Below are 26,109 nucleotides of genomic sequence, written 5' to 3'. Positions count from 1 at the left end.
CTAATTTGTCTCTAATTGGAGTCATCCTGTATCCCGTGCAATGCGTGCTCAAACTGAAATAGCATCTGTATTGTTTCTTCAAATCTTTTCAAAATTCCTTCTCTGCATGGCAAAGTTTTTTAACCAGTGTGACCTTTTAAAATGTAAGCACCCTTAGTACAAGTTTTAATATAGTGTCTGGACCCTCTCTGCTTGCCCAAGAGGAAGCTGGAATCCTCCATTGCTGTTAATGGAATTTCAGATATATGCTCTAGGAAGAAATGTGTTAGGTCAAACAGACTATGATGTCCATTTTTTTCGGAAACATTTTATTTTCTCACCTTCTGCCATCTATGATTGGCAAAGGTTTGCATGGTAAATCACCAGCTGCATATATCTGTCACATGCCTTTGTGTGCACTGCTGAGAGAGGTTATGGGGGAAGGGAGTATAGGGGTATCTTTCTCTTTACAGTTGTAATTGTGTTTTCTCGGTTCACAGGGTAGGTCTGTTTCTTTAACAACCTTCTACCGGACGGCAAGAAATATCATGAACATGTGCTTCACCAAGGAGCCTACAGTAGCTGAAGTAGAGGTGAGGCCAAGGAAACCTTTCTTCCTCTGGAGCAGATGAGTATGGCTCAATGGGGCATGAGGGGTCTGGTACAAGCTAAGAATGAAGAAACTAATAGATGAGGTCTCTGTTCTTTATTTCACCATTATTATAACTATAATAAAGGCACAAGCTAATGGCAGGAAGAAGGTTGATTGATCTTGCAAGTAGGGGATCTAAACTCTGAGTGTAGTTCTGCTAAAGTTTTCCTGTGCGAGTCTGCATCAGTTGCTTCACCTCTGTTTGTCTCTGTCCAGCAGTGAAATGGGCAGAAAGAGTCGTCAAAGGGATGCTAAGCCATAATACATTTTTAAAATGGTGGGGTTTTTTTCCTAAGAAGTGGTATTTTTTTGAGATCTGAGTGCCAGAAGAACTGTAACATTTCATTTGTGAACTTTTGAAGGAATTTACTGTTTGTTTGTTCAGTGAACTAAACATGTATTACTACCTTCTTATTCCATAGCAAGAGTATTGGAGGATAGTGGAACAGAAGGACTGTCATGTAGCAGTTCATGGTGGCAAAGTGGATACCAACACGCATGGGAGTGGCTTTCCTGTGGGAAAATCTGAACCATTTTCAAGGTATAGTTAGATAATTACCCTGGACTCTTCTTGCCACTTATTCTATCTATAACTGTTGTGTTTGCTACAACCCCCGGGCTGCAGCCTGGTGCCGGCCGTGAGGGGTCAGCTGCCGGACTGGAAGTAACCACGGACCGGCAAACCACGGACTGGAAATGACTGGCATCCTGCGGGTTGGCAGCCAACCCTTTTCTATACTCAGTATAAAAAAGGGTTGACTGCCAGCCTGCAGTATGCCTGTCCTTCCAGTCTGCAGTCTGCTGGTCCCTGACCTAAAAAGGTTGGGAATCCCTGTGCTACAGAGCCTATACAAAGGAGCACAGGTCAAAAGAGTGACTAAAATAGTAAAACTAGTTTGCTTTTAATGGTGATGCTTATTCACATCTCTGTCCTCATTAAACAGGCATGGGTGGAACCTTACAGTCCTTCCTAATAATACAGGATCCATCCTGCGACATCTTGGTGCTGTGCCTGGTAAGTGGATTTCTTTTCTCAGTGCTCCATAGTAGAAGCCCAGGAGTTTTGATCGTGTCTGGATTTTTCAAGAAGTCTCTTCCCCCCTGTAAATCCCCCTTGTCCTTACTAGAGAAAGGTGTTTTATGTCCACTGTTTAAAATTTGTTGCTCCTGGTATTATTTGTACACTTTCACAGTGCAGGTGTCAAACAAGCCTCAGCTCATGGCAGCATCTGTAGGCAAATGGGGTGAAGATACTATTTATAACTGCCTCTCAATTTGTTCTTTAGCAAAAAGCACTTTAAAAGAAAGAGCCAGAAAAAACTAATTTGGTTTCTGACCCAGATAGAGACCATCATAATATATTGTGTTTCAAGGCATGAAAATGGACTTGGCAAGTCAAGAGTTAAAGAATAGTTGGGGCCGTGTACCTGGAGGCACTTTTTTGGTCTTTGTAAATATCCATGTTAGCTATTAATTATACATCTGTGTTTAATATTTTGCGTCATGGTAGTGAATGATTCATATGTACAGCTTACTTTTTATATAAAGCTAGAATGCAGAGCTGAGTAAAAAATTGCATAAAATTTTCTGTAAATATTCATTTGGATTTTTAAATGCATTCTCTTTGGCCTGTTTTAATGTCCCTTGCAGTTAATTTTGTGTAGTACAAGTATTCACTGAAAGTGAATTTCAGAGTCCCATATAACAAATATGGGAGTTGTATCTCATTTTCCAGTGGCAGGGCGGCGGGGAGGTGAGAAGAGAATACCAGTGACTTAGCTGACCAGTGAGAACGGAGCTTGAAATTGGACTATTTATCATCAGTCCATTGAGTGAAACATTTTAAAGAGTTAGAAAAGATGTTTGCACAACCAACATGTTCAAGGGAAAAGCAATCTTCTGGTAGATATTTTATGAGTGGAACGGGTCTGAATTTGTTGAATAAATTATTCTTTGTGAATTATTTACTCTGGTAGAAAGAAGCAAGTTTTCAGTGAAAATGTGCTTGAAAATTGTAATTTATTTATTTTTAATTAAAAAGTATGGGTCAGTGAACAGCTATTTCACTGAGCCAAAGGTTAGTGTGGAACTAGTTAGGGGACTTCTGGAGGGGCTGGACGTGTTCAAGTCAGCCGGCCCGGATGATCTCCACCCTAGAGTCCTTAAGGAATTGGCCGAGGTCATTGCAGGACCCCTGGCACGGCTCTATGAGCACTCGTGGTGCTCTGGTGTGGTCCCAGAGGACTGGAAGAGGGCCAACGTGGTTCCAATCTTCAAAAAGGGGAGGAAGGAGGACCCAGGAAACCTATAGGCCAGTCAGTCTTACCTCGATCCTAGGCAAGCTGTTTGAGAAAATTATGCTGGCACACATCCACGAGGGGCCAGCTGGGGACTGCATGCTTAGGGGCAACCAACATGGGTTCATCAGTGGCAGGTCCTGTCAGACCAACCTGGTGGCCTTCTATGATCAGGTTACCCGATCATTAGATGCAGGGGTAGCAGTGGACATCGTCTTCCTGAACTTCCGGAAGGCTTTCGACACTGTCTCTTATCCCATTCTCATTAAGAAACTGGGGGACTGTGGTGTCGACACCCACACAGTCAATTGGGTCACCAGCTGGCTGGAGGGTTGCACCCAGAGGGTGGTAGTGGATGCGTCCTTCTCAACCCTGAAGGACGTGGGCAGTGGGGTCCCCCAGGGCTCGGTCCTCGGGCCCGCACTGTTCAACATCATCATCAGTGATTTGGACGAGGGGGTAAAAAGCACCCTGTTCAAATTTGCGGATGACGCTAAGATGTGGGGGGATGTGGGCACACTAGAAGGAAGCATCAGGCTTCAGTCAGACCTATACAGGTTACAAGGGTGGCCGGATGCGAATAGGATGGGATTCAACACAGACAAGTGCAAGGTGATGCACCTGAGGAGGAACAACTGGCACCATACCTACAGGTTAGGGAACTCCCCTCTTGTCAGCACGGAGGCGGAAAAGGATCTTGGAGTCATAATTGACTCCAAGATGAACATGGGCCGGCAGTGTGGAGAGGCAGTAAGGAAGGCCAACCGCACCTTGGCATGTATCCACAGATGCATCTTGAGCAGGTCCAAGGAGGTGATCCTCCCCCTCTATGCGGCACTGGTCAGGCCGCAGCTGGAGTATTGTGTCCAGTTCTGGGCGCCGCACTTCCAGAGGGATGTGGACAGCATGGAGAGGGTCCAGAGGAGGGCCACTCGTATGATCAGGGGACAACAGGGCAGGCCCTATGAGGACAGGCTGCGGGACCTGAACCTGTTCAGCCTCCAAAAGAGAAGGCTGAGGGGGCATCTAGTGGCCTGTTATAAACTACTCAGGGGGGATCAGCGGGCATTGGGGGAGTCACTGTTCCCCCGAGCACCGCCAGGAGTGACCAGGAATAACGGTCACAAGCTGGCAGAGGGCAGGCTTAGGCTAGATATCAGGAGGCGCTACTTCACGGTCAGGGTGGCTAGGGTCTGGAACCAGCTTCCAAGAGGGGTGGTCCTGTCTCCTACCCTGGGGTTTTTTAAGAGGAGGTTAGATGAACATCTTGCTGGGGTCGTTTGACCCCAGTGTTGTTTCCTGCCATGGCAGGGGGTCGGACTAGATGATCTACTCAGGTCCCTTCCGACCCTTGAAACTATGAAACCATTTTCAATTCTTTTGTTTCAGGAGTGACAATTCCTTGGCTAAATATTGGCATGGTCTTTTCTACCTCATGCTGGTCTCGAGACCAAAATCACCTTCCATACATTGACTACTTACACACTGGTGCTGATTGCGTTTGGTAAGTGTTCTTGCATTTTACCCCATTGTTATGCATTGTTGTTCCATGAGGTCTTTGGCCAAGAAGCGACTGCAGGGCATTTTATACGGACAAAATACATAAGTTACAGTCAAAAAGAAATCTGTGCCAACCAATTCAGCTGGAAAGTCAACACTATTTCATAACAAGATGTAGTGTAAGCTAAATGAGTAGGACTCCTTTCTCTGGAGGAAAAGGTTCTGTACATTTTTTTTATTCTCTGTAGTAAGATATGTCCCAATGAGCCACCTCTGTCTGATACAGACAAGAGTTCTTTTGATCATCTGCAATCAAAATGACAAGTAATCCAGGCAGCTTTCTGTAGACTGATGTGTAGACTTATTGAGGCCAGCTCTGTGTTCTGGTTTTTGAGGTGATAGATCTCATCCTTCCTCTCAACCCTTCCCATCTTTCTTATGTTACAAAATATCTTGAGATTTTGTAGCTTCCAAGTGCCTCCTTCCTTTTGAATTCTTACCCGGTGATAGGAACATGTTCATTAATGCATCCTAATTACTAGGCATTTAGTTTAGTACTTGCTTAAAGTACTAAGTAAAAGCACAGTAACTAGAGCTACTCTACAGTAGCGTCAGCACATGGTTATTTTGTGATACTTACTATGTGTTAACCTAATAACACTGCACAGTAGGCTATTAGCACAGTTTTTAACTGCCACACTGCTGTGCAGTGTTATTAGGCTAATGCGCAGTACATGTCTCAGGTAGACCAGTGTCTGTAATCCTCTTAGGCTGCATCATCCTAATGTCCTGATGCAGGTTTGTACGTGTTTACTTGGCGGTGTCTGCTTACTGTACTTGTTGCTAGTCTACTGCCATAGATGATTGCAGTGGAAGTGCAATAGTTGACAGGAGTCACAAATGAAACAGATGCTAACAGCATATAATATACCTTCTTTATGTTACTACCCTGAAAAGTGAAAGGATTGACTGGTATAATCAACAGTCAGCCACACCAACAGTCTTTGGTTCAGTTCAGTTACTCTTTTATTATTAAAAATTATTTAAATTCCTTTTGGTATTAGTGATGCTAAAGCTGCATTGCAGTTGTGTGCAAAGCAGTGAGCTGCCATTACAAATGATGTGATTTAATATAATTATTTATTTCTGCATGTTACAGTGGCATCTCAAGAGGCTACCCTATTGGCCTAGCCCTTCTGCAAATTGAGAAAAAGAAACTCTCTTATTGGGTAATAAACAATTACTCCAGATATACCCTAGTCACATGCTCTCCTGAATTATCCAGTACTACTGCCACTGTCAGAAACAGGATGCTGGGCTAGAGGGCCAATTGGTCTGATTCAGTATGGCATTTAGGTCCTTATGTCTCTGCCCGGAACAGTTTATAGGTTAAAAAGATCAAACAGACCTTGCTTTTTGATAGGAGAGAGATAGTTATACAAGTGGAATGCATTGAAATGCCCCCCGATGGCCTATTAGTTAGTGTCATGTCCACTCCATGATTATTCTTTTTTATTTTTTTAACCTTTGGGTATGTGGTTCTTTCATATTTGATTGTAGGCAGACCTTTGCTGCGCTTACAAGTAAGGTAGCTTTATTGCCCCATTTTTGCTTTTTTAAAGCTTTACCACAATTTAGTTGTATGGGCTGGTATTTTCTGTGCTAGGATCTACATCAGGCTGATTTTTTTTTTTTTTTTTTTTTTTTTTTGGAGAGCTCCAGAATAATCAGTTGAGACCCTTTGAGAATGAGATGAAGGGTAAAGTACATTGTTTAACTGGTGTTAAAATATTACAAATGTTTTGTAAACATTATTGCTCCAAAACATGGAGCCACAGACTTGAAATTCGCTAGCATCAGCGGTGGGCTCTTTTTGTTATACCTGTGAAAATTTGACTGAACTTGTCTGTCTCTGAAAGTCACCGTTTTCAAATATTCAGGGCTTCTGTTAGAGGCTGAGAGCTAAAGTTTTGCTCCAAGAAACATGCTTCAGCCTTGGACTGTGGGAAGACTTTTGCTGCAATTGCTGCACCCAGTTGTGGTGCCAGATGTGAAAACTAGGAGCAGGGAGCCTGTATCTATCTTTCCTGACTTTCAGGAAAGCCACTGCCAGCAACCATATGGCATTGAAGAAAAGGAAGAAGTACCTCCAACTCAAATGTTACAGAGTGGGGGGGGGGGGTGACAAGTCCCATGTGGGGATGAAGCGAAAGGTAGCAGGACAGAAATGTGAGAGAACATGGATAAAGTTTGTGTCTTGTCCCTGTCTAGTGCTGGTCTGCGTAGAGGAGGAAAGCCTGGTGTTAACTCAAAGAGCCAAGGTCTGTGTTCAGGATCTAAAAGTTCTCATATTGCTGATGACTCAGGTAGGGTCACTCTTGTCCCATAGGATAGGGTTTCTGGACAAAACTATAGGCAAAACCCCTTTTTTTAAACTTCCAAGGGACACACACAAGCACTCAAAAACTTAAGGCATAACAAGGCACTCCAAGCATAAAGAGAAAAATCAATATATAACAGCAACACATTCGTTGCCTATCTTCTTGGATCCTAAAGCTAACTAAGGCCACCTTACTCTTGAAGGAGAGCCTCCAGCTGAAGGTTTCATATGGTTTAAACCATGTGCACAGTGTTGCACTTTTGGTCTTAGGTGTCCTGATTTTCCCCACGTAGACACACATTAAGATTTTAGTTCAGACTCAGCAAGCTGTCAGACTGAACCCTTCATAGGAAAGTTGCCACCCTTTTTATCCTAAAGTGAGAGCCAGGTCTCCTACTAGTAAGAGGTCTAAGTCATGCTGAGTCCTACTCTGGGACTCCTCTGCTTGACCTGGCTACTATAAGGCTCTGAAAAGACATGGTACTGGAGTGCTAGTACCACACCAGCATACTAGGTCAGGGCTGTCCAACCTCTAAGCAGCTGGAGTCTGCACACTGGGGGGCCACACCAGCCTAGGCCATAGATGCCCCCTGCTCCACTCCCCTAGCCACAGGATCCCCTGGTACCACGTGCTGTGCCACACTGCACCTCCCTGACTCCTGGGGTAGTGGCAGGAAGCAGAAGGCAGAGGAGAAGGGGGATCCCAGAGCAGCAGCTGGGTGGGAGCCTGAGGGTCACATGTTAACCCCTCGTGGGCTGCATGCACCCCATGGGCTGCCAGTTGGACAGCTCTGTGCTAGGTCAGTGACTGACTCGGCACCCTCCCTGTCAACGCTGGCAGTTGGGGCGGGGGGCATAGTTGTCACCAGGGCTGACAATATTGGTGCAGCTTATGCCTGTTCTGTGTGGTTTGGCACCAGTGACTTCAACACCTTTGGATGAGTCCCCATGTTCTCAAAGCCAGCTTTGCTGCTAATGGTACTCTCCCAAGGAAGTGTATGGCACCAGAGCAGGGGGCAGTAACCTACAGCCTGAGGGCCAGATGCAGCCTCCAGAGCCATTTTATTTGACGTAGCGCTTTGGTAGCATTTGGCAGCAGGGGCTTCAGCAGCAGTTCCTTTCCCAAGTTGGGGGGTGGGGAGGGGGCGGTGAGGGGAGAGCATCAGCTGTGGGTATTGCCCCCATGTTGCCTCAGGGAAGAGAAGTAGTGGCTGGGTCCCGCTTGCCAGTACTGAATTGCTTGGGGTTCGTAGTGCCTCAAGCACAGCAGCGTTTGGAAAGAGACCTCCTTTTCTGCTGATTCAGGGCCCATAATTTTTCACAAACCTGACAACTCAGAGCAGGGGCTTATATCAGCAGCCATATCATTGTCTTTGGATAAGACTCTGGTTCCTTTCGCACCATCTCATCCAAACATCTTGACAGCCTCGAGGATTGGAAATTCCCCTGCATCCCGTTGGAAGACATTCAAGAATTTTCTCATGTTTTTCACGCCAGTGTGTCGGGACGTGTGGCACTTGCAATTTGTGAGGGACCCTGCCAGTGTTCTGTGGCAAGAGTAACCCTGCACTGTCTTTGGGAGAAGACTGTTGCTGTACACAAGTGCACATGTTGCTTTTTTTATTGGTGCATATTGAAACAAAGTTCAGGGAACAACAAAGAATGATGCCAAATGAAAAAAACCAAGGCAGGTTATATTAATCTGCTCCTAAGAGTTATTCCTCAGCAAGTCCAGCATCCAAATATTATTGGCATTATTTCAATATTTTAAACTACAAGAAGTTATCGGCTTTTTGTAAAACAAGGCTTCAAGATAGCACAAAAGGATGTAACACTTTAATTTCAAAGGAAAAAAAGAATTGTGAAGGCATCACTTCAGGCAGCTCGGAGTGGCAGACATAACGTTGCATTCAGTGGCCAGGAGGAGAACAGCTCAGCATCAGAGCTCTGTTCCTCCATGAAAAGTCCAATCAGCAGTCCATGATCCTACCTTCAAAGGCTCAGATCTGTTTAATGTTTACGCGAGTCCTGTGTGAAGGGCTCCCAGGCTACTCCTCGCTCCTGCTTGGGTGTATGTTCCTGTGTTCTCTTGAAACCAGGGGAGAATTAATTCTTGCACATTAGCTATTGGGGCCTGGGCTTCAATTTTCATGAGAAACTTTGAAAACTTTCTAAAAAGAGACGATATTATCAAAACCTCTGTCATTAGCACTTCACAGATTACATGAGCTCCTAATCTTTTTCGGTGGTTTTGTTGGGCATTTATAGGATCCTGCCTTTTCCCTGTTTGGGAGTTGTCTCTGCTCTTTTCAGGAACACTAATAACAGATTGCTGGGTCTCAGAAACAGTTTGTTGGATAGTTACTCCATTCCCATACTATTCCTCTTTTTTGTGCCACCCTCCCTGTTCGCCTTGCTTGGCCCTTCTCACAAGATATGAATAGATTTATAGGCAGTCACTTGGCTGTTCCCATTCCAGCCCCAAAAGAAGGGGTTCTGTTCAATCTGTTTCCTGACACCAAGTAGAAAGGGTTTATTTTGGCTGCCACAGTGTCCATCCTGAGTTTAAAATGGCAACAGCAGGAACACTTAACTTCCAACTCTAGATGTATGGTAATGGTTTGCACCTATCAGTTTCCAAAGTGTGGACTTCTGCATGCACAAGTGGTATTTAAGATTGTATGTAGATTGAATCGCCACCAGTACGTGGGCCCCATTTGGCTTTCCTGTGGCACTGGAAGCTTTTATCAGGGTCCCACCTGTTGTTACTACCTAAATAAAAGACTGTGCAACAGCCTGCCTGACTAAATGATTGGCTGTTTGGAGGCTGGGCAGCACAGCAGATACAATCGGCTGCCTGTTCATCTTTCATTGATTTTCACCATAGAAATCAACAAAGAAAAATGAACATCGTCACCAAGGTGATGAGTACTGTTTATAGATTCCAGGATGCCTCTACCCAAGGACTGATTCAATACAGTAGCCATCCTAATCGCACAACTGCCATCAAAATTCTTGCACTGTAGCTAGGATATGTCTGAGTCTTTTGGACATATGGTCTCCTGCAGATTCATTATGCAGCATGCTAGCCTGCATTCGCAATGTTTGCAGAGCTGGATAAAATCAGCATGTATCCTGAGGCGATATCACCTTGACATGCTTCAGTGTACCACCCCTTCCAAATGGGTGGGTCCCTTTGTGAGTGAGTAGAGACAATGTGGACCATTGTCAAGCATGTGGTGTATGGTTTGGAGACATCCAGATTCCTGCTGTTATTGAGATGCTTGCTCTGCCAAAAGGATTGTGGACTATCGACTAGCATGCACATGGCAACTATTTTTGCATATCATACTCTTAAAAACTGAACACTACAAGGAGAAATTCTTGTAGGGTCTCAACAGTGTGTTTCCACCCATGAGAAAACCTTCTTGATTATTGGATGTTATTGTGGTTCTCTCCGAACTGTAGCAGCCTGTGACACTGGTCTGCAAAGAGTTCCTGTTTGTAGCAACTACGTCAGCCGCGAGAATTGAGGAACCATAAGCCCTGATGGCCTCTACACACTTTTCACATTGACAGTGTGTTACTCAAACCCTATCCCAATTTTCTTCCTAAGGTAGTTAAAGAAATGCATTTAAAGAATCTATCTTCCCCAGTGGGTTTCTGAGCCTGGCTTCCTAAAGGGAGAAAGTTGGGTATTCTCAAGACCCATGGTATCTTAAGTCTTCTACTGAGAGAGAACAGAACTTTCAAAGCTTTCCTGAGATGGGTTGGTTGATTTGTGTAATATGCTGAAAGAAAGGAGGTCAAACATGATTAATCAAATGCTTTCCACAAGGATTGCATGATGCTTGGAGACTTGTTATGGCACATCTAGCTTAAATTAGGGCTCCTTCAGCCATGGTACAGGTTTTCTTACAGACTGTTTCTTACAGGCTGCTACCAGGAGTTGATATAATTGAACGTGTGCTAAGGCTTTACATAAAACAGCACTGTGACACAGGTGGATGCCATGGATGAGATTCCTTTCCATTATGCACATCTACTCCTGGCCTGAGGTTCTGTTGCACAATGTTGGAAAGCCCTTCTAGAGATTAGGTTTCATTTAAAAATGACTCTAGGGAAAATCCATAATGTTCCTTAACTGAGAAAACGGCCTCTACTCAGGGCTGTTTTACACAGAAGAAATTAAACTAAAGACAGAATCTTCACACAGCTGAACAGTAAATCCCAAAGGCTCTTCTCACTGTCTCAGAGGTGCTGCAGTGAAGGAGCCATTTGATCTTTGAAACAATCATTCACTGGGGAGAAGCTCTTCCTTCACCACATTTTTCAAAAGCTCTGCATTATTCCACTGATCAGACTTCCTGCATTTGTCTTACAGCTTTAATTTCAATATTTCCAGTTTGGGGGGGGGGGGCAGCTGGGGGATTCATAGATGTTAGGGGGCTGGAAAGGACCTCTTGAGATCATCAGGTCCAGCTCCTCTGCGTTTGGGCAAGAAAGACTGCTGGGGTCAGATGACCCCAGCAAGGTGAGCGTCCAGACCTTTCTTGAAGATATCCAGAGTAGGTGATAGACTCCCCCCAGGAGTGGTACAATTCCAGACCCTAGGATTAGGCATAGCTCATGCTCTTTAAAGTCCAACTTTATCAGCAGATGAGCAGTGAGAGCAGGTTCTGGGCCTGGTAGTTTGGCATATTTCTCCCAATATTCAGTGTGCAGAGACTGCTTACTTGTTATGCCAGACATAATTCTTTATGTTGCCTCATCCATCCTTACCAATTGTTTTTATCCACTTATTTTTTTTCTTTGCTCCATGATAAGAGTATATACTCCTTGGGGCAGGTGCTGTCTTCCTATTACATGCGTGCACGGCACATAGTCCAGTGGGTCCCTAATCGGAACCTCTTCCAAGCTACTGATGAACAATGAAATAATGATGATACAGATGAGCAACATCTGTTGTACATTTCTTTCCCCCTTCCCGCAGACTCTATCTGTCCCTACCTCTACTCCCCCTTCAATCTTTCTTCATCAGCGAGATAACCCTGTGAATCCCTTGCAGTTCCCCATTTGCATGAGAGTGAGATCAGTCGGGCACTCCCAGGCCATTTCATGTCCTTCTTGCAGTGGGAAGCTAGTTCCCCACTTTGGGGGACTGGTAAACGTGGGAAGATATGAAAGAATATGGAATACTGGTAAATCAGCACCCATCTTAAATCTCTCCTTGAGCACAGACCTGCTTGCATTATGCCTCTGTTACAGGGGACAGGTGGAGTACTCAGCTCCAGGCTCATCAAGTGAATGAAGGAGGCATATCTTGAAATACTTTGCTTTTATTAATAAAATATATTCTGTGGAAGTCCCCAGGTCTGTATTTTGTTACTGCTTTGGACCACAAACATCTGTTTTTATTTAAGAAAAAAATGTTGGTTCACGCTTTCATTTGGTTCAAGCACACGCAACGCGTCTGGTCACCTAAAACAAGGATTAGTGTGATGGCATTCCAAGTAGGTGCTGAACAGATGGGAAACTTCTGCTGACATCCCTGGGACCAGATGTCATGTTCTTGCTGATTCTCCCTATTTTGTAGAGCAAGGAGATGTCACATCCTCTGTTTGATCATTTCAGCCTTTTCATTTCCTTTGTCTCTGGTGAATACTGTCTTTCACCCCCCAAATAAGCAACTTTCCATGAATTGAAGCATCTTGCTAAAAAAAAGCTGCATGTGTTGGGGGAGGGGAGGTCTGTTTTAATTCCTTCCATTTGCTTTTAGCTTTGGAGGGGGGGCATTGGTCAGCCCTTTGCATTGCTGTACAAGTTGGAGGCTGTGGGCTATTGCAGAGCGAGTCCTTGCTGATTTCTCTCTTTCCAAACAGGTATTGCATTCCTGCTGCGGAGGAGAACAAACTTGATGACGTGGTACATGCCCTGCTGCAAGCAAATGGCACTCCAGGGCTGGAAATGCTTGAAAGTAACGTCATGGTAAGTCTGACTTCTGTCCTTTCTCTGTGCAGCATCCCAAAACCAACAAGATGGCTTCTGGCTATTCAGGAGATTTTACATTACAGTACATTTCTGTTTCTATTTTTAAAAGAAAATCAGTGGCTGCTGTTAGAGGCTGGACATTTACTGCCAGCAGCAGGATTTACCACGTGACATTTTCAATATATTTTGACTCTACAGGAAACTAAAACGTGGGAAAGAAGGTAAACCCTGCCTGGCAGTAAATGTCTGTTTTTAATATGGCACCTGATATATTTAAAATGTATTAAAATAAATAAATATACAAGTCAAATGTTTCATTTTCCTAATACCCAAGCTAGAGGTTTGGAGGAATTGATTGATTTGGAGGGTTGAGGGTTTCCTCAGTTCCTTAGTAGTTTGGTACTTTCTGTTTCCACCATTTAAAAACTATGACCATTCCCTTCCACTACTGCCACCACCACCCCCTCTTGTGAGGTTAGTGCCCTGCAAATGTTACCCTTGACAGGATGAAAGTTTTGCTGCCCTGGCTCTCTGTGCCAGCATCCATCTTTTGGCTATTTGTTGATAGGGGACTTGAAGGCTGCCAGTCTGGGAAAGGGCACAGCATGGGCAGCAGATGAATTTTAGCTATTTTTTAGGCCTTGTTTATTGAAACTAGGAGCCCTATATAAAACCACTGCACTGACCTGAATCCAAGGTGGCTTTGAATTTTTAAGATGACCTCTAACCCCAATTAGATACTATACATGGCAAATTTGTAAATCTGTTATAAGTTTCCATGTACAGAATCTAAATATTGTGGTGGGTCATCTTAAATTCATTCCCCCACCTCTTGCCATGGCAGGGGGCAGGTAGTGGGGGACTCAAGTGGCCTGCCCTCTGCCCCTTATTGTCTGCCCCTCCCATACATTTCATAGACATCACAGATGTCATAGAAATTAGGGGCTGAAAGGGACCTCTAGAGATTGAGTCCAGCCCCCGTTATAGGCAGAAAGTCTTTAGGGGTCAAATGATCCCAGCAAGATATGCATCCAAACGTCTTCTGAATGAGTCCAGAAAAGGTGTTTGCACCAGCTCTGGGGACCAGCTCTGGGGGAGTCTGTTCCAGACCCTGGACACACGGACTGTAAAGGAGTTTTTCCTTATGTCCAGTCTAAATTGGCCTTCCAGGAGTTTGTGGCCATTAGACCTTGTTATCCCTTGGGGAGCTCTGGTGAACAACTGTTCTCCCAGATCTTGGTGCATCCCCCTTGTATACTTATAGACTGCCACTAAGTCCCCCCTGAGCCTTCTCTTTTCCAGACTGAAAAGCCATTTGCCATCCCTACTGCCTCCTTCCCCGCCAGCGCCCCATGCAGGGATCGCACCCCCTGGCAACTGACCACCACCACTTGCTCCTCCCCTTCCCCCACTTAGCCCTTCCCCACTTTCCCTCTGTTGCAGCTCTGGCTTCAGCTCTCACCACACCCCGATACTCACCCCGACTCCAGCCTGGGGCATGGCGCACATGGTCACTCTGGGCCTGGAGCTGGTGTCACTGCTGTGTAGCTGGGCTGAGGCTGGTGCACCCATGTGCTCTGTGACCTGAGCTAGAGCCAAGATGAAGGGTAAAAGGCACCGGGGGGTGGGCAGGGTGCAGCAGCTGTAACTGGTCCTGAGCCTGGGTCAGGGCCACAATCGGAGTCACAGCAGCCACCGCCTTCCCCTCCCCCACTTGTACTTGAATCCAAGACGAGGGGCTCCTCCCTTGAATGTTGAACGAGGGAAAAACCTCATCTTGAATTCAGGTGCATATGGTAAAGCTCTTCAGCTGTTCTTACCTTATAGTGTTCAAGGTGTCTTATTTAGCAGGCACGTGAACAGTTTTTGATGTTTTCTAGCGCCTTTTATACCTGAAGTAAACCTTTGTAGGCCATTAAAGACAGGCTAGTTATCTGACAGTTTCTAGAGTTGCTGAGTTTCTGCTACAGGGATAACTGTCTCCCACTAAAGAAAAAAAAGTGGCACGAAGGGTCAGAACTGTTATGTGTTTCTTTTAAATTACAGCCTTGTTTTGATGATACGTTTCAAGCCGTTTGATGAACTGTTTGAGATATTAAACCAGTGTTTTGAGGGAAAAGGTCTTCTTGTAACTCTCAAATACTATGGGGCCTGACTTGGAAATGTGCACCTGCACTTTGTGTGTGATGAAGGAGATAGTTTTGGTGAAACAGTTGAGGTGTCGGTAGAGCTCAGCCTCACGATGTGGGAAGCAACACATTTTGAACTCAGGACCTGATCTCCTTGTGAAAAGGGATTGCTACTCCTCTTCTTTTTGTTTCCCTCTAGATCTCCCCGGAAGTCTTGTGCAAGGAGGGGATCAGGGTGCACCGTACTGTACAGCAGAGTGGACAGTTTGTTGTCTGCTTTCCGGGATCCTTTGTGTCTAAAGTGTGTTGTGGCTACAGTGTTTCTGAAACAGTGCACTTTGCTACCACCCAGTGGACAAGCATGGGTTTTAAAACTGCCAAGGTAAGGCAAGAAAAGGTGAACAAATAATTAGCTGCATCTTAGACAGTCAGCAAATTAAGCCCTTCAGCATGAGTGGCACGGAGACTCATGGAACTCCAGAGGGATTTGCAAAGTTGTATTTTAAGATATTATTTCTGCATTGCACAATGCACAATGCATTTTTTGGCTCCAGAAGAAAATCTGGAAGTAGTAAGTGGGTGCATCTACATGTGCCATTAAGGCAACACAATAAACTGTGGCACAGTTTGCACCAGTCAGCTGCTCCTGGGTCATGACCACAGCAGTTTGAGCTGGGGCGGAGTAGCCCCGGACTGGCAGAGAGCCTGGGGGGTCAGCCCTGGACTCTGGGTAGTGGTGTTGGGCGGCAGAGGAGCTGACTGGGGCACAAGGGTGCTAAAGTGCAGGGCTAGGCAGCAGGCAGCCCCCGCCCTTTAGCGCCCTTTTGCCCCAGCCAGTCTGTGTCACTGTCTACACGTGTTGCAGCAGAGTTAATTTACTGCACCCTAATACTGGTGCACGTGTAGATGGTGATGCTTTAATGTGGAGCTAATTAGTCAACTCTGCAGTGAAGTCCACGTGTAGATGCACCCACTGATAACCAAAAAAAACCTCATGCGGATCTGAAAATGGGAGGAGGTTAATTTAGAGTTAGGCTTGTAACTACTGACAGGGGAGCTTCACAAAAATTTATAAAGAGATTTCAGCTGTATATAGTGTGATGCTTGCTGGATTTATCTGATGCAACTTGTCCAAGTGCAATTTGAATTTCAAATGTAAATAGCAGATAAAATATAGTCATCACTTCCTTTGATAGGCAAAATCGATTACCATATCCTTTGAATATGACAAACATTTTTTTAAACCATTTTTTCTAAAAGTGGCCTGCATATTAAATTTAGGTTTAACAAGAAAAGTAAAAAGCTCTTATAGGCACCTTAGAATCCATATCCTTGTAATGGTGCCTGTATGAAGTGATTTACTGTCATTTTAAACAGAGTCAGAAGATTTGGGTGCACGTAAAATTCAGTTACATTCTTTGTATTCAGATGAAGACAGTAGCTTTCACAGCTCTGCTGTGATGTTTGCATCTGTTTCTGTCCTTCATGAGAGACAAAGGACTGATTTGACTTGCCTATTGACAAGCCACATTTGACCATAGGCAGCCAGTAAATTCACTTCCTTCCTTCTTTCCACACCATTAACAGATATGCCACCCAGCCACAAAAGCAAATGCACTCACCCAGCCTGCTGCTTCTGTAGATGACTGCTTGGCCTCTACTCCTTGTGGGCGACCCATTCTGTACATATATACTCCCAGAATGCAGTGTTGGTTTCCATGATGTATTGGCAGCATTTATAGATAAGTCAGTAGTATGATTTATCATGTTTTAGCATTGATCTACATATTTTAGCCTCAGATCAAACCATCACTATGTTCCAGGATTTTTGAGTTGGGGAAGACAGCTTGACTGTGGGCAATAAGCAATTACATTTACCTTGTCAAGATTCTGGTTTTGGTCCTGTTGTATTCTGGGCAAATAAAATTCTTCCCAGACTGTTTTTACATTCAGTATATTATCAACACAAACACTTGTTTAAAAGCAAGGTTGCTCCATTGTGGGTGGAATGGGATGGCAACGTTTTAGCCTCAGATCAAACCATCGATACCCTCTAGGATCTTCCAGTTGTGGAAAAAGCTGCTCTTTTAAGAGACAAGGCTTCTTACCAGCAGTGAGTGATAGTTCTGCCTGTCCCACAAACCAAAGAGTGGTTATTTTTGATTAACAGGCTATATGAGCTTTGTGTGGGAAAGATAGATAAAACCTGATGGATTGAAAATTCAGCAGACTCTGTGATAACCTGCCTTTTACAGCCTTTAGAAGAACCTGCATGGCTGTATCAAAATAACCTGGAAACCTCTATAGTATTGTTCCATCTGGCCCCCTACACCCACCCCTGATCCTTCCCCTCTGCCACTTCTTTCTTCAAACCCATGCCCTCTTCTCAGCTCCCTTTTGGAAATTCCAGCTTGCTTCCTTCACTTTAACAAGCTGCTCTGCCACTTTCAAAGACAGTCTGACTCAGTGCTTTTAGGAGGTCTGTGAAATATTATGCGTAGGCAGCAAGATTCCTCCTGCAGACTGTTAATGAACTGACAGACATTTGCATATCTTGTCAGCTTTCAGTCCCAGACAACAATATTTTTAGTTTGCACATGCTTTGATAATATATTGGCTTTGTTCTTATTCTAAGTTGTTGTGATGTTTATTCTATACTTTACATGGTGCACTGTGTCGTCTTGGTCAGCTGTTCTATATTACGTTTTGGCATGCATCCTCAGGATGCCTTATAGGGAAATCTGAACTCACTGAACAGGATCTGAATGATGTCATCGGACTAATCTGGCTGTTATGAACTCAAGAAAACAAAATTCATAAACTAGTGGATGAAGTTAGGGAAAACTGTCATTTCAAAGTCCATCCTGTCATCTGGTAACATCCTATAAGATACAGCGGGCATGGTTTGGGACAGCCACTTCAACACTGATATGTGGGATTTCTCATTATGAGCATTCAGGCCAGTCGCAGCTCTACGTTTTGTGAATTGATTTTAAAAAATGAATTTATTATAGTGCATCCATGATTGAAGAGGGGCTGACAGAAGAGGAGCAGCATGCAGGGAAAAGCCTGCACTGCTGTGAGTAGGGGGAGAGGAGGAACAGCTAGAAGGGAAGAGCCTGCACTTATCTCCTCACTGGAGCCTGCACTTCACTTGCTTGTGTCTCTCCCAGCTGCACCCTTCCACAGCTGTCTTAGCACCCAGGGTGGCAGCTGCAGTGCCTTAGTTGAGATTCACTGTCCTATCCCATTGTTCTCCCTCTTTCACTCATGGTTTCCCAAAGTGAGGTGCCCCCACAGTCAGCCTTGGTTGCTCTTTCCTCACTATTGTGAATCAAGGAGCTGCAGAACATCCTATGTGCCTTTCCTAACGGCCTGGCCAACCCAGTCCCACCCTCCTGCAGCAGAAGCACCAAGTGGTCAGCTCTTTCCTCCTCTGCTACCAGCACTATTGAGTAACCTTCCTGGCACACTTGTTAATGTAAAGTACTTGGGTGGTTGTAATCGCATGTGAGACTTCACTTTCACTTGGTGCTCTCTCAAAATGGAGCAGTCTGGGGGTATTTGTACTGGAGAGGAAGTACAAAGAGTATTTTGGTAGGTATGTAGTGAGGAAGAACTTCAAAAATTAAGCTTAATGTTCTAGGTGTCTCATCACCTGGTTAGTGAGGACAGCCTGCAAATCAGGCTAAGTTTAACTTGGTTTTCCATTTTTTGTTTTGCATCTACCCTTTCCACGAGGTGTTCCTTGCAAAGGTGGCACCTTCAAGTCACCCTGTGGCATAAAAGTTGTTTGGCCTGCTCCTACTCTGTTTTTAATGAATAAATCCTCTTTGGATGCTGGAAATCAGTCTTGCCCAGCTGCAAAGTGGAAAAAGGAATTAGCCTGCATATGCAAGTACAGGAAAGGGGTTCATCTTCAACAGGCAACAGCCCCCCAGCCACAGGAATCAGTGCAGGGCAAAGTGGTGTTGTACCTTCAGAGACTTGCACAGAGGTTCCCACCAACAGGAAAATTGCTATCAATGTATGATTTCACTTTGCTCCCTTCTCTGCCCATCCTTCCCTTCTTCCCATTCTGCCATTTACTCAGATTCCAGTCCTGGATTTGTATGTATTACATCTGTTATGCCCCCAGTGTGCTTAGTGATTTAAGATTAAAACAGCGTACCTCAAAAAGCCAGAAACAAAGGAGACTGAGCAGTCTCATGACCTTAGGAGGAATAATCCCATTACTTAATTCAGACAGGTTTGGTTCACTTCTAGTAGACACCCCATGAAAAGGCCTTACGATTGTTGGGTGTGGTGAGCAGGTTATGCAGTATTGTTTGGTGGACGGCCAAGTTGCCCTAGTGCACATCCCACAGGGGGTCCAGAGGAGGTCTACTCTATGGCGTTATGCTTTGTTTCTCTATCCTTCTTCCTGATTGAATAGGACTCTCTCTCGCTAAGATGTGTACTTGAAATGTTGTGAAAGTCAGTTTACAGTAGAGCACCTGCCAAATACTGAAGGATTTTGTTTCACTGCATGAGATCACTGGTACAGATTTTGGCTAACTGAATTTTTGCCGCACTAGATTGCAAAATAATGTATTTTACTTGTTGAAGGGGAAGCAACAGAAACCTTAGAGTTAAGTTCTTCAGCTCTCTTGCTTTGTAGTGATGCATTTGCTTTGAGATTTATATAAAATGTTAGACAAGCTGACTGTGGCCTTCTTGTGGGAACCAGCTGTCTGAGACGGCAAAGTTTCTGTGCGTGTGTGTGTGTGTGCACGTGTATTTACTTGAGCCTGGCTTAGGCTTCACAATTGCGTTGTGTGACAAAGCTTAACCTAATGCAGGTGCAGGAAGTCTTCATACCAGTGGCTTTTTTCACTGAGTTTTGTTCAAGAGCTAACTTTGAAATCTGTTGCCTCAGGAAATGAAGAAACGACGTATAGCCAAGCCATTTTCAATGGAAAAGCTGCTGTATCAGATTGCAACGGCAGAAGCAAAAAAGGAAAATGGGCCGACTCTGAGTACGATATCGTCACTTCTTGGAGAGCTCAGGTAACGAATAGAAACCTGTTCCAATTACTTTGTGCTCCATGGGCAAACTTTTAAGAATGATAGTTTTAAGTCTCAATTTGAGACAAAACTTCCAGCTACTAGCCTAGCAAACCCACTTCAACACAGCCACAAATGGAAGTAATAGCTTATTTGGCTGTTTTTGAAGACAGCGCCAGCGGTTAAGTTCTCTCTCTGTCTCTCTAAGCATTCCCTGCCTCTCCGGTACCATTGAAGAATTAATAACGCTAAGGTTTGGTGCGGGTTTGTATTTTAAAAACAATTTGATGCTAGGAGTCAGGATTTCCTGATGCATTAAAACATAAGCAGTATGGTTTCAAAGTGTTCAGCTTTTCTTTTGGAGCGAAAGGCTTTTACTGTCTTGGTGCCATTCCAGTTACAGATTGTGCACCAAGAAAGCTCAGTGGTAGTGCTAAATACTTATATAGCATAGTACATTTTAACACAACAAGTTTTTTCTTTTTAATTCCTTCTGTTTCTGCATTGGCGATATTCCATCTTGCACTAGCCATTGAGTATGTCCTAGGAACCGGTTTGTACACTTTTCTCCCCTCCACAGACATCAAGAAATAGTATGTACGGTTTCACAAGTAATATGTAGGGAAGCATAATAGCATATTGCCTTGCTTCTTATGTAATGATCTTGTCTTTTGTTCCCTACCATGTAGTGTTGCCTGTCTTTCAAGTTTGACAACTGAGTAGTACTGGACGTAGTACTCAAGTAATCGAAGGGTCCAGAAACAGTTTTGATGAGTGGAATCTACAAACTGTATTTAACAAAACTAGCATGTTCATTTGGAAAATGTCCAATGACACATTAAGGGCGGGGGGAAAACCCTCATGATGTGTATTAGTGTTTAAAATGAAATGCAGAACTGCTTGCAGTTCAAGAACAGTCCATCTGCAGCCTACTCCCCTGGGGGAATAATTGTATCCACATGCATTTTTCCTCCACAGGGGAAAAGTCTGCAAATGTGAGAGGCACTAGTCCTTGCTGTTGCAATGCCACATTGATCTTTTATCAGGGTAGTTCTCAAACTTGTTCATATCCTGGGTAGCTTCTTAAGGTCAGAATCCTCTGGAGATGTTTGCCCTGTGCCTGCCATCATCAAACCAAACCAAAATAAAGTTTCTCCTGGGTGTTTTTTGGTCTGCGTCTCTTGGTCCCCACCTGCCTATGGTGGTCAACTTGTAGGCCTTCCTTTTCCCAGTTGATTAGCTTGTCCTACTTTTTCAGCCATCTTTACTATTAAGCTGCTGCTGTCTCCCTTCTTCCTTCCTTCCTTCCTAGTTCACTTCCATGGGCAACTCTCCTCAGCCCAGCTCAGACTACATTCCTGGCTCTTCCCTCATGCTGCGCAGTGCAGCACAGGTAGTGTTGCCTATTTTCTAGACATAGGAGACTCATCTCCCTTCCTAAGCAAATCCCCATCCTCTGCTCCCTAACTATGCAGCAAGTCAGTTATCTTTTGGCATACTCGCTCACCCTGTTCCCACTGTCTCAGGAAAGCTCATCTCTGCCTCCTGGTGTAAGGAGTTACACCATGCCTCCCGGCTGCTTCTCCTCAAGACAATTTTTAGGAACTTGAGGAATATCAGCCCTGTTAGCCACAGCACCCAGCTCTCCACGTGGGCTTGTGGACCTCTAGGAAGTGCTCTGCAGTTTCCAGTGCTCTGTGAATCAGTTTAAGAACCATTCTTTTGATACACTGGTCGCTATTAAAATCTCTGGAGGACTGTTGCGGTTAGGTATGGGTATGACGGTGCTAGCAGAGTCCCTCCTACCATCTGTAGGGAACGGTGCCAGGCCTCAGGTGGAACCTGAAGTTCTGCTGTGTGTGAAGGTTTCAATGGCGATCATGGTACAAAGGGACCTGAGTGCAGTTCTGTGGCATTGCAGGGGAGATGCCAGTTTTCTAACTTTGTAAAATGTTTGCAGGGACACGGAGCTGAGGCAGCGACAGCAGCTTTATGAGGCAGGTCTGCATTCTTCAGCCCGTTATGGGAGCCTCGACAGCAGCAGTTCGGGGATGGATGGAAAGAAAAAGCCTCGAAAGTGGTTGCAGTTAGAGACGTCGGAGAGGAGGTGTCAGATTTGCCAGCATCTATGTTACCTGTCGATGGTAAGCAAAATCCTTGGCACATCCTGTGGCATCACTGTCCTTGCAAAAACAACTCCATCTTCAGCTGACTTTACTATTAGACCATAAATACTTGGCAAAAGCACACAACTGCTGCAGAGCCACAGGTTGCAATACAAAGAGCACAGGCTTGAAAGATGACTAGATTTAATTTAGGTTTACCACAAGGAGCACTGACTTGATCCCTGGTGAACAGAAGGTTAACTTCATTCTAGCTTCCTCTTCCCTGCAGTCAGGGCTACATGTTGCCTTGTTTGGGTAAAAGGAACAAACTGAAGAGCTTTCCACCCCAGCTGAAACATGCTGGCAATTCAGATGCATACCCAGGATCCCAGGCAGGCTTGCACAGCCTACTTTGTCAGGGCTTCACTGCTGCTGGCCCTCAAGCTAGCCTAGAGTACAGCCAACTCGACTGCGCCTGCATCTGCTGGGGACAGTAGGTTTTGTAGGGCAAACCCAGGTCACATTTCCAAACTTCTCTCCACAATTACAAGGGCTAAACACTTGGTTATGCGGGGAGGGGAGGAAAAGGAACCAAAGCCACACTTTATATAATAGTTTATGTCCAGGAGTTGGGATGTAACACACAGAGGGTCAGACTGCTGACTGACACCCAGCAGGTGTGTCAGTGTTTCACGTCTTTCTACCCATCTTTGTTTGGCTGGATTTCTGGTTATAAACATTCATCTTTGAATAAGCCACATTTAAATAAAGTTAGAACTAATGATGAATTGAATTTCTGTGATGAAAAACCACCATCTAAAGGAAAGACCAGACACTTTATGGAAAGCTCATTGTCCACAGGTACCACTGAACCAGTTCATGGAGGATTAGTTCAAGTCTGTTTTTGAAATGGTCCCAGTTTAAGCTGTTTTATTGATTTGTACATTTGGATACTTGCAATTTAAACCACATCTAAAATAGTCTGTGTTGTGTGTGTCCACGTCCTAAAAGGCAAACTTCCATGTGCAAATTTGGTCATAAGAACTCAACTGAATGAAAAATGTGTTCATTCTCTTGTTACTTGCAGAGACCGTAGCAAAGGAGATGACAGCTGGACCCAACTGTGGCTCAGGGATCAGCAAACAGAAGTTATCTTGCTAGTTGCAGGACTGAATTCTCTACTCATTTAAATCTGTCCACCCTGTTTAGAGATTATTAGATTGCTTACTGAAGGAAGAGTTTGTCCTATAGGATGTGTATTATTCTTGAAGTCAGTGATGGAGGACAGAACCCAGGTTGGTTCAGAGATCCCCAGCTGAGTTTGTAAGGCTAGCAGTCAAGAATTTTTCCCCCCATTTTTGAACCGAGCAAAAGTGATGCAGAATCAGTGAAAAGTACTGATTTAAGGAATCCTGTGAAACAGTTCCCAATTTTAGCCCCATTCTAGATTGTATCTAAACTGATGTTTAAGAGCTTCAATTCTGTACTCATGTCGTAGCTTGGTTTTGTTCTTCACGATTATTGCTGTTTCACCATCACTGTTACTGGTAATAAAAGAACTGTATAAGCCCCCAAAATGTCCTCTGCTTTGTTTCCTTCAGAGTCGAGCTTCTCATCCTCTGCATTGAGTATGCAATGTAGTAACAAAAGGGTTGTCCTTAGAGCCGTCAGTGTCCAGCCTATCTCCTGCTAGTAGTTTAATCAACACACCTTGTAGTACAATCACTTTTCTCAGAAGGCTCATCTGTCACGTCCACATGTGGAGTGCAGCAAGTTTAAAATCAAGAACAAGTACTTTTGAATTCAACAACAAACTCTGATTTATCTACAGAAAATGGCTAACTTTTAAATAGCTTGAATTCAATTAAGAACCTTACAATTTATGGAGGATTTCTTGATAGCCTGCTCTTGTTGGAGAGGGCTGGAGTGTTAACTAACAGCTGGAGGGGCCAGGACTCCTGTTGTGTGCCTCATTATAAACATGGACACTTGCTACAGTGCAGGACTTCTTTAATGAAAGTAGGATATGGACTGAGGGAGAAGTTTGAGGAAGAGAGCAGGAGCACTCAGGAGCATTTTCTCTTGCGACAGGGTGTAGAAAAGTCACTACAGCCTTTTGCTTCAGCTAGGGAGAGTTAAGTTCATTTATCCTTGCAGCATTGGTATTTATTGGTGCTTAAGATTAAATAGTTCATCATAGAAATGCTGGGTGAAGAGGACAGGAGAAATCACAAGTTTCTTCCCCCGCCCCCGATTTCATTCTGATCGCTCACCTTTTCCAGACATGCAACAACTTGCCTTCTGCCCCCCTGATCCTAAAGAGCAGGGAAGAGCCTGCTACCTTAGGTATTCTTGGGGGGGGGGGGGTTGTAGCCATCCCCTGGGTGAACAGATTTCTTCTTTATACTTATTCTCTCTGCCCCCTTGAATCAGAGGCAGTCAGCAAAAGAAATGGTGTGTGCTGGGCCAAGCCCTCTCCAAATCTGCACTTACGCACCGTACAGTGTGTTGGATGTGACTTGGTTTTGGATCTTATTGTTTTCCCTCTGTTTCTGTTAGGTGGTTCAGGAGAACGAAAACGTCGTCTTCTGCCTGGAGTGCGCCCTGCGGCATGTGGAAAAACAGAAGTCTTGTCGGGGACTGAAAATGATGTATCGTTATGACGAGGTCTGTACCATATAGCTGGTTGTCTTCAGGTTGGTGATGGCACTGGCTTCTAGAACTGAGTATCTGCGCCCAGTCTTTCTTACCCTGTTCCTGTCTCTTGTGACAGAGGCTCCAGTAGATCGTGTATTCATTTTCTGGGACAAGAACAATGTGCTTTTTTGCTGGTTATCAAAGTACCATAAACAGAGATTGAAAATATTTCTCCACAAGATTAGAACTAGAAGATATTAATTGGTTTAGGACCCTCTCAAATGCTGAAGCAATATACTCAGTAGTCAACTTATAGCAACCTCAGCTCAAAAACTAAGTGAAAGTAATTTCTTACTTGCTGTGTATCCAGTCAGAACTTGGGCAGGCAGAGCCCATAGTGTACAGGTGGATGGAGTCACTGTAGTAACGTGAGCCAGGTTAGAAATGGAAAAAGCAGAGGCTCAGAGGTGCAGGTTTAGGAGTGGTCTTGGATTCCTTGCTCTGCTCCTACGTAGCAGCATCTGTTAGTAGTAATCACTCATATTAGCACTCACTACATGGTAGCACCTGACATCTCCAGCTGGCTTCTGTTCTGGCGAAACAAAGACTAACACTGAAGGCGATAAAGTAGAGAGACTGATAGAGAGGGGGCTGCCAGCTGTACTTGACAGATGCATCAGGAAGAAGCCATTTATTGTTTCCATGAGTTGCAGGTAGCAAAGATGACTTCTGGACAGGGGGAAGGGACCTGCAGATCCATTTTTGGGTATTCAGCCTTTAGTCCTTGCTGCAGTTCGAAGTTATTTTCTTTCAGCTCTAATAAATACATCACTAAAAAGCCCAACTAACAGGTTACAGGGAGTTTGGGGGGCAGATTGTACAGTTACATTGTTCTGTTAAGCCCCCTGGACCCATATTAGGTACTGCTGAATCTCTCAGGCAGACATTGCGACTGTATGGCAGTGTCATGAGGAAGAGGGAGCCTCATGAAGCTCTGCTGAACATTTGAGCCCAAGTCATTTCTCCAGACATTCATAGCTTTGTTGTAGAGATGCTTTCCCAGGGCCTTTAACCATGTACCAACATTTTAAAGTTACTCCTTTCAACAAGATAGTGGATGCTAATGACTCGCGTTAGCTGGACACTAACACAGTGAGGCAGCTGCTGTTGTGAGGAGGGCAAAGAACTCTCCTTCAGTATCTCAGTGCTGTTTACTAAGGGTCAACTCAGTGGCAAAACCGGTGAAACATTTTTTTATCTCAAAATCAAACTAACTGCAGCCCTGGCAGGTCTTTCTCTTGGACCAAACATGGTGTGGCATTCATGAGCTCTTGCTATGGAGATGGCTGGGTTTGGAAGAGGGGTTCTGCAATCATCTGTAGCTGGAAAAAGA

The 26,109-nt window shown here is 44.5% G+C and overlaps 2 protein-coding genes across 3 annotated transcripts in view; one reads left to right on the top strand and one right to left on the bottom strand.

The window, feature by feature from the left end:
• The window catches only part of JARID2 (jumonji and AT-rich interaction domain containing 2), a 311,197-nt gene that overhangs the window by 283,342 nt on the left and 1,746 nt on the right, over positions 1-26,109 (top strand). For both annotated transcript variants that reach the window (XM_090039250.1, XM_090039249.1), the window contains 9 exons: positions 480-572; positions 1,054-1,172; positions 1,576-1,646; positions 4,318-4,432; positions 12,691-12,796; positions 15,128-15,310; positions 19,847-19,977; positions 21,935-22,118; positions 24,639-24,746. In XM_090039250.1, the coding sequence (XP_089895376.1) occupies positions 480-572; positions 1,054-1,172; positions 1,576-1,646; positions 4,318-4,432; positions 12,691-12,796; positions 15,128-15,310; positions 19,847-19,977; positions 21,935-22,118; positions 24,639-24,746 (1,110 nt within the window). The remainder of the gene's footprint in view (positions 1-479; positions 573-1,053; positions 1,173-1,575; positions 1,647-4,317; positions 4,433-12,690; positions 12,797-15,127; positions 15,311-19,846; positions 19,978-21,934; positions 22,119-24,638; positions 24,747-26,109) is intronic.
• DTNBP1 (dystrobrevin binding protein 1) overlaps positions 24,753-26,109 on the bottom strand; it is a 117,864-nt gene continuing 116,507 nt past the window's right edge. Inside the window, exon 11 of the mRNA XM_090039252.1 lies at positions 24,753-26,098. Coding sequence (XP_089895378.1) covers positions 26,051-26,098 — 48 coding nt within the window. The 3' untranslated portion in view covers positions 24,753-26,050. The remainder of the gene's footprint in view (positions 26,099-26,109) is intronic.

Source organism: Crocodylus siamensis, chromosome 3, assembly GCF_052110815.1.
Source record: "Crocodylus siamensis isolate JL-2025a chromosome 3, ASM5211081v1, whole genome shotgun sequence".
Taxonomy (NCBI): domain Eukaryota; kingdom Metazoa; phylum Chordata; order Crocodylia; family Crocodylidae; genus Crocodylus; species Crocodylus siamensis.
The sequence above is the reverse complement of the archived record's forward strand: the minus strand, read 5'-3'. Positions and strand labels throughout refer to the sequence as shown.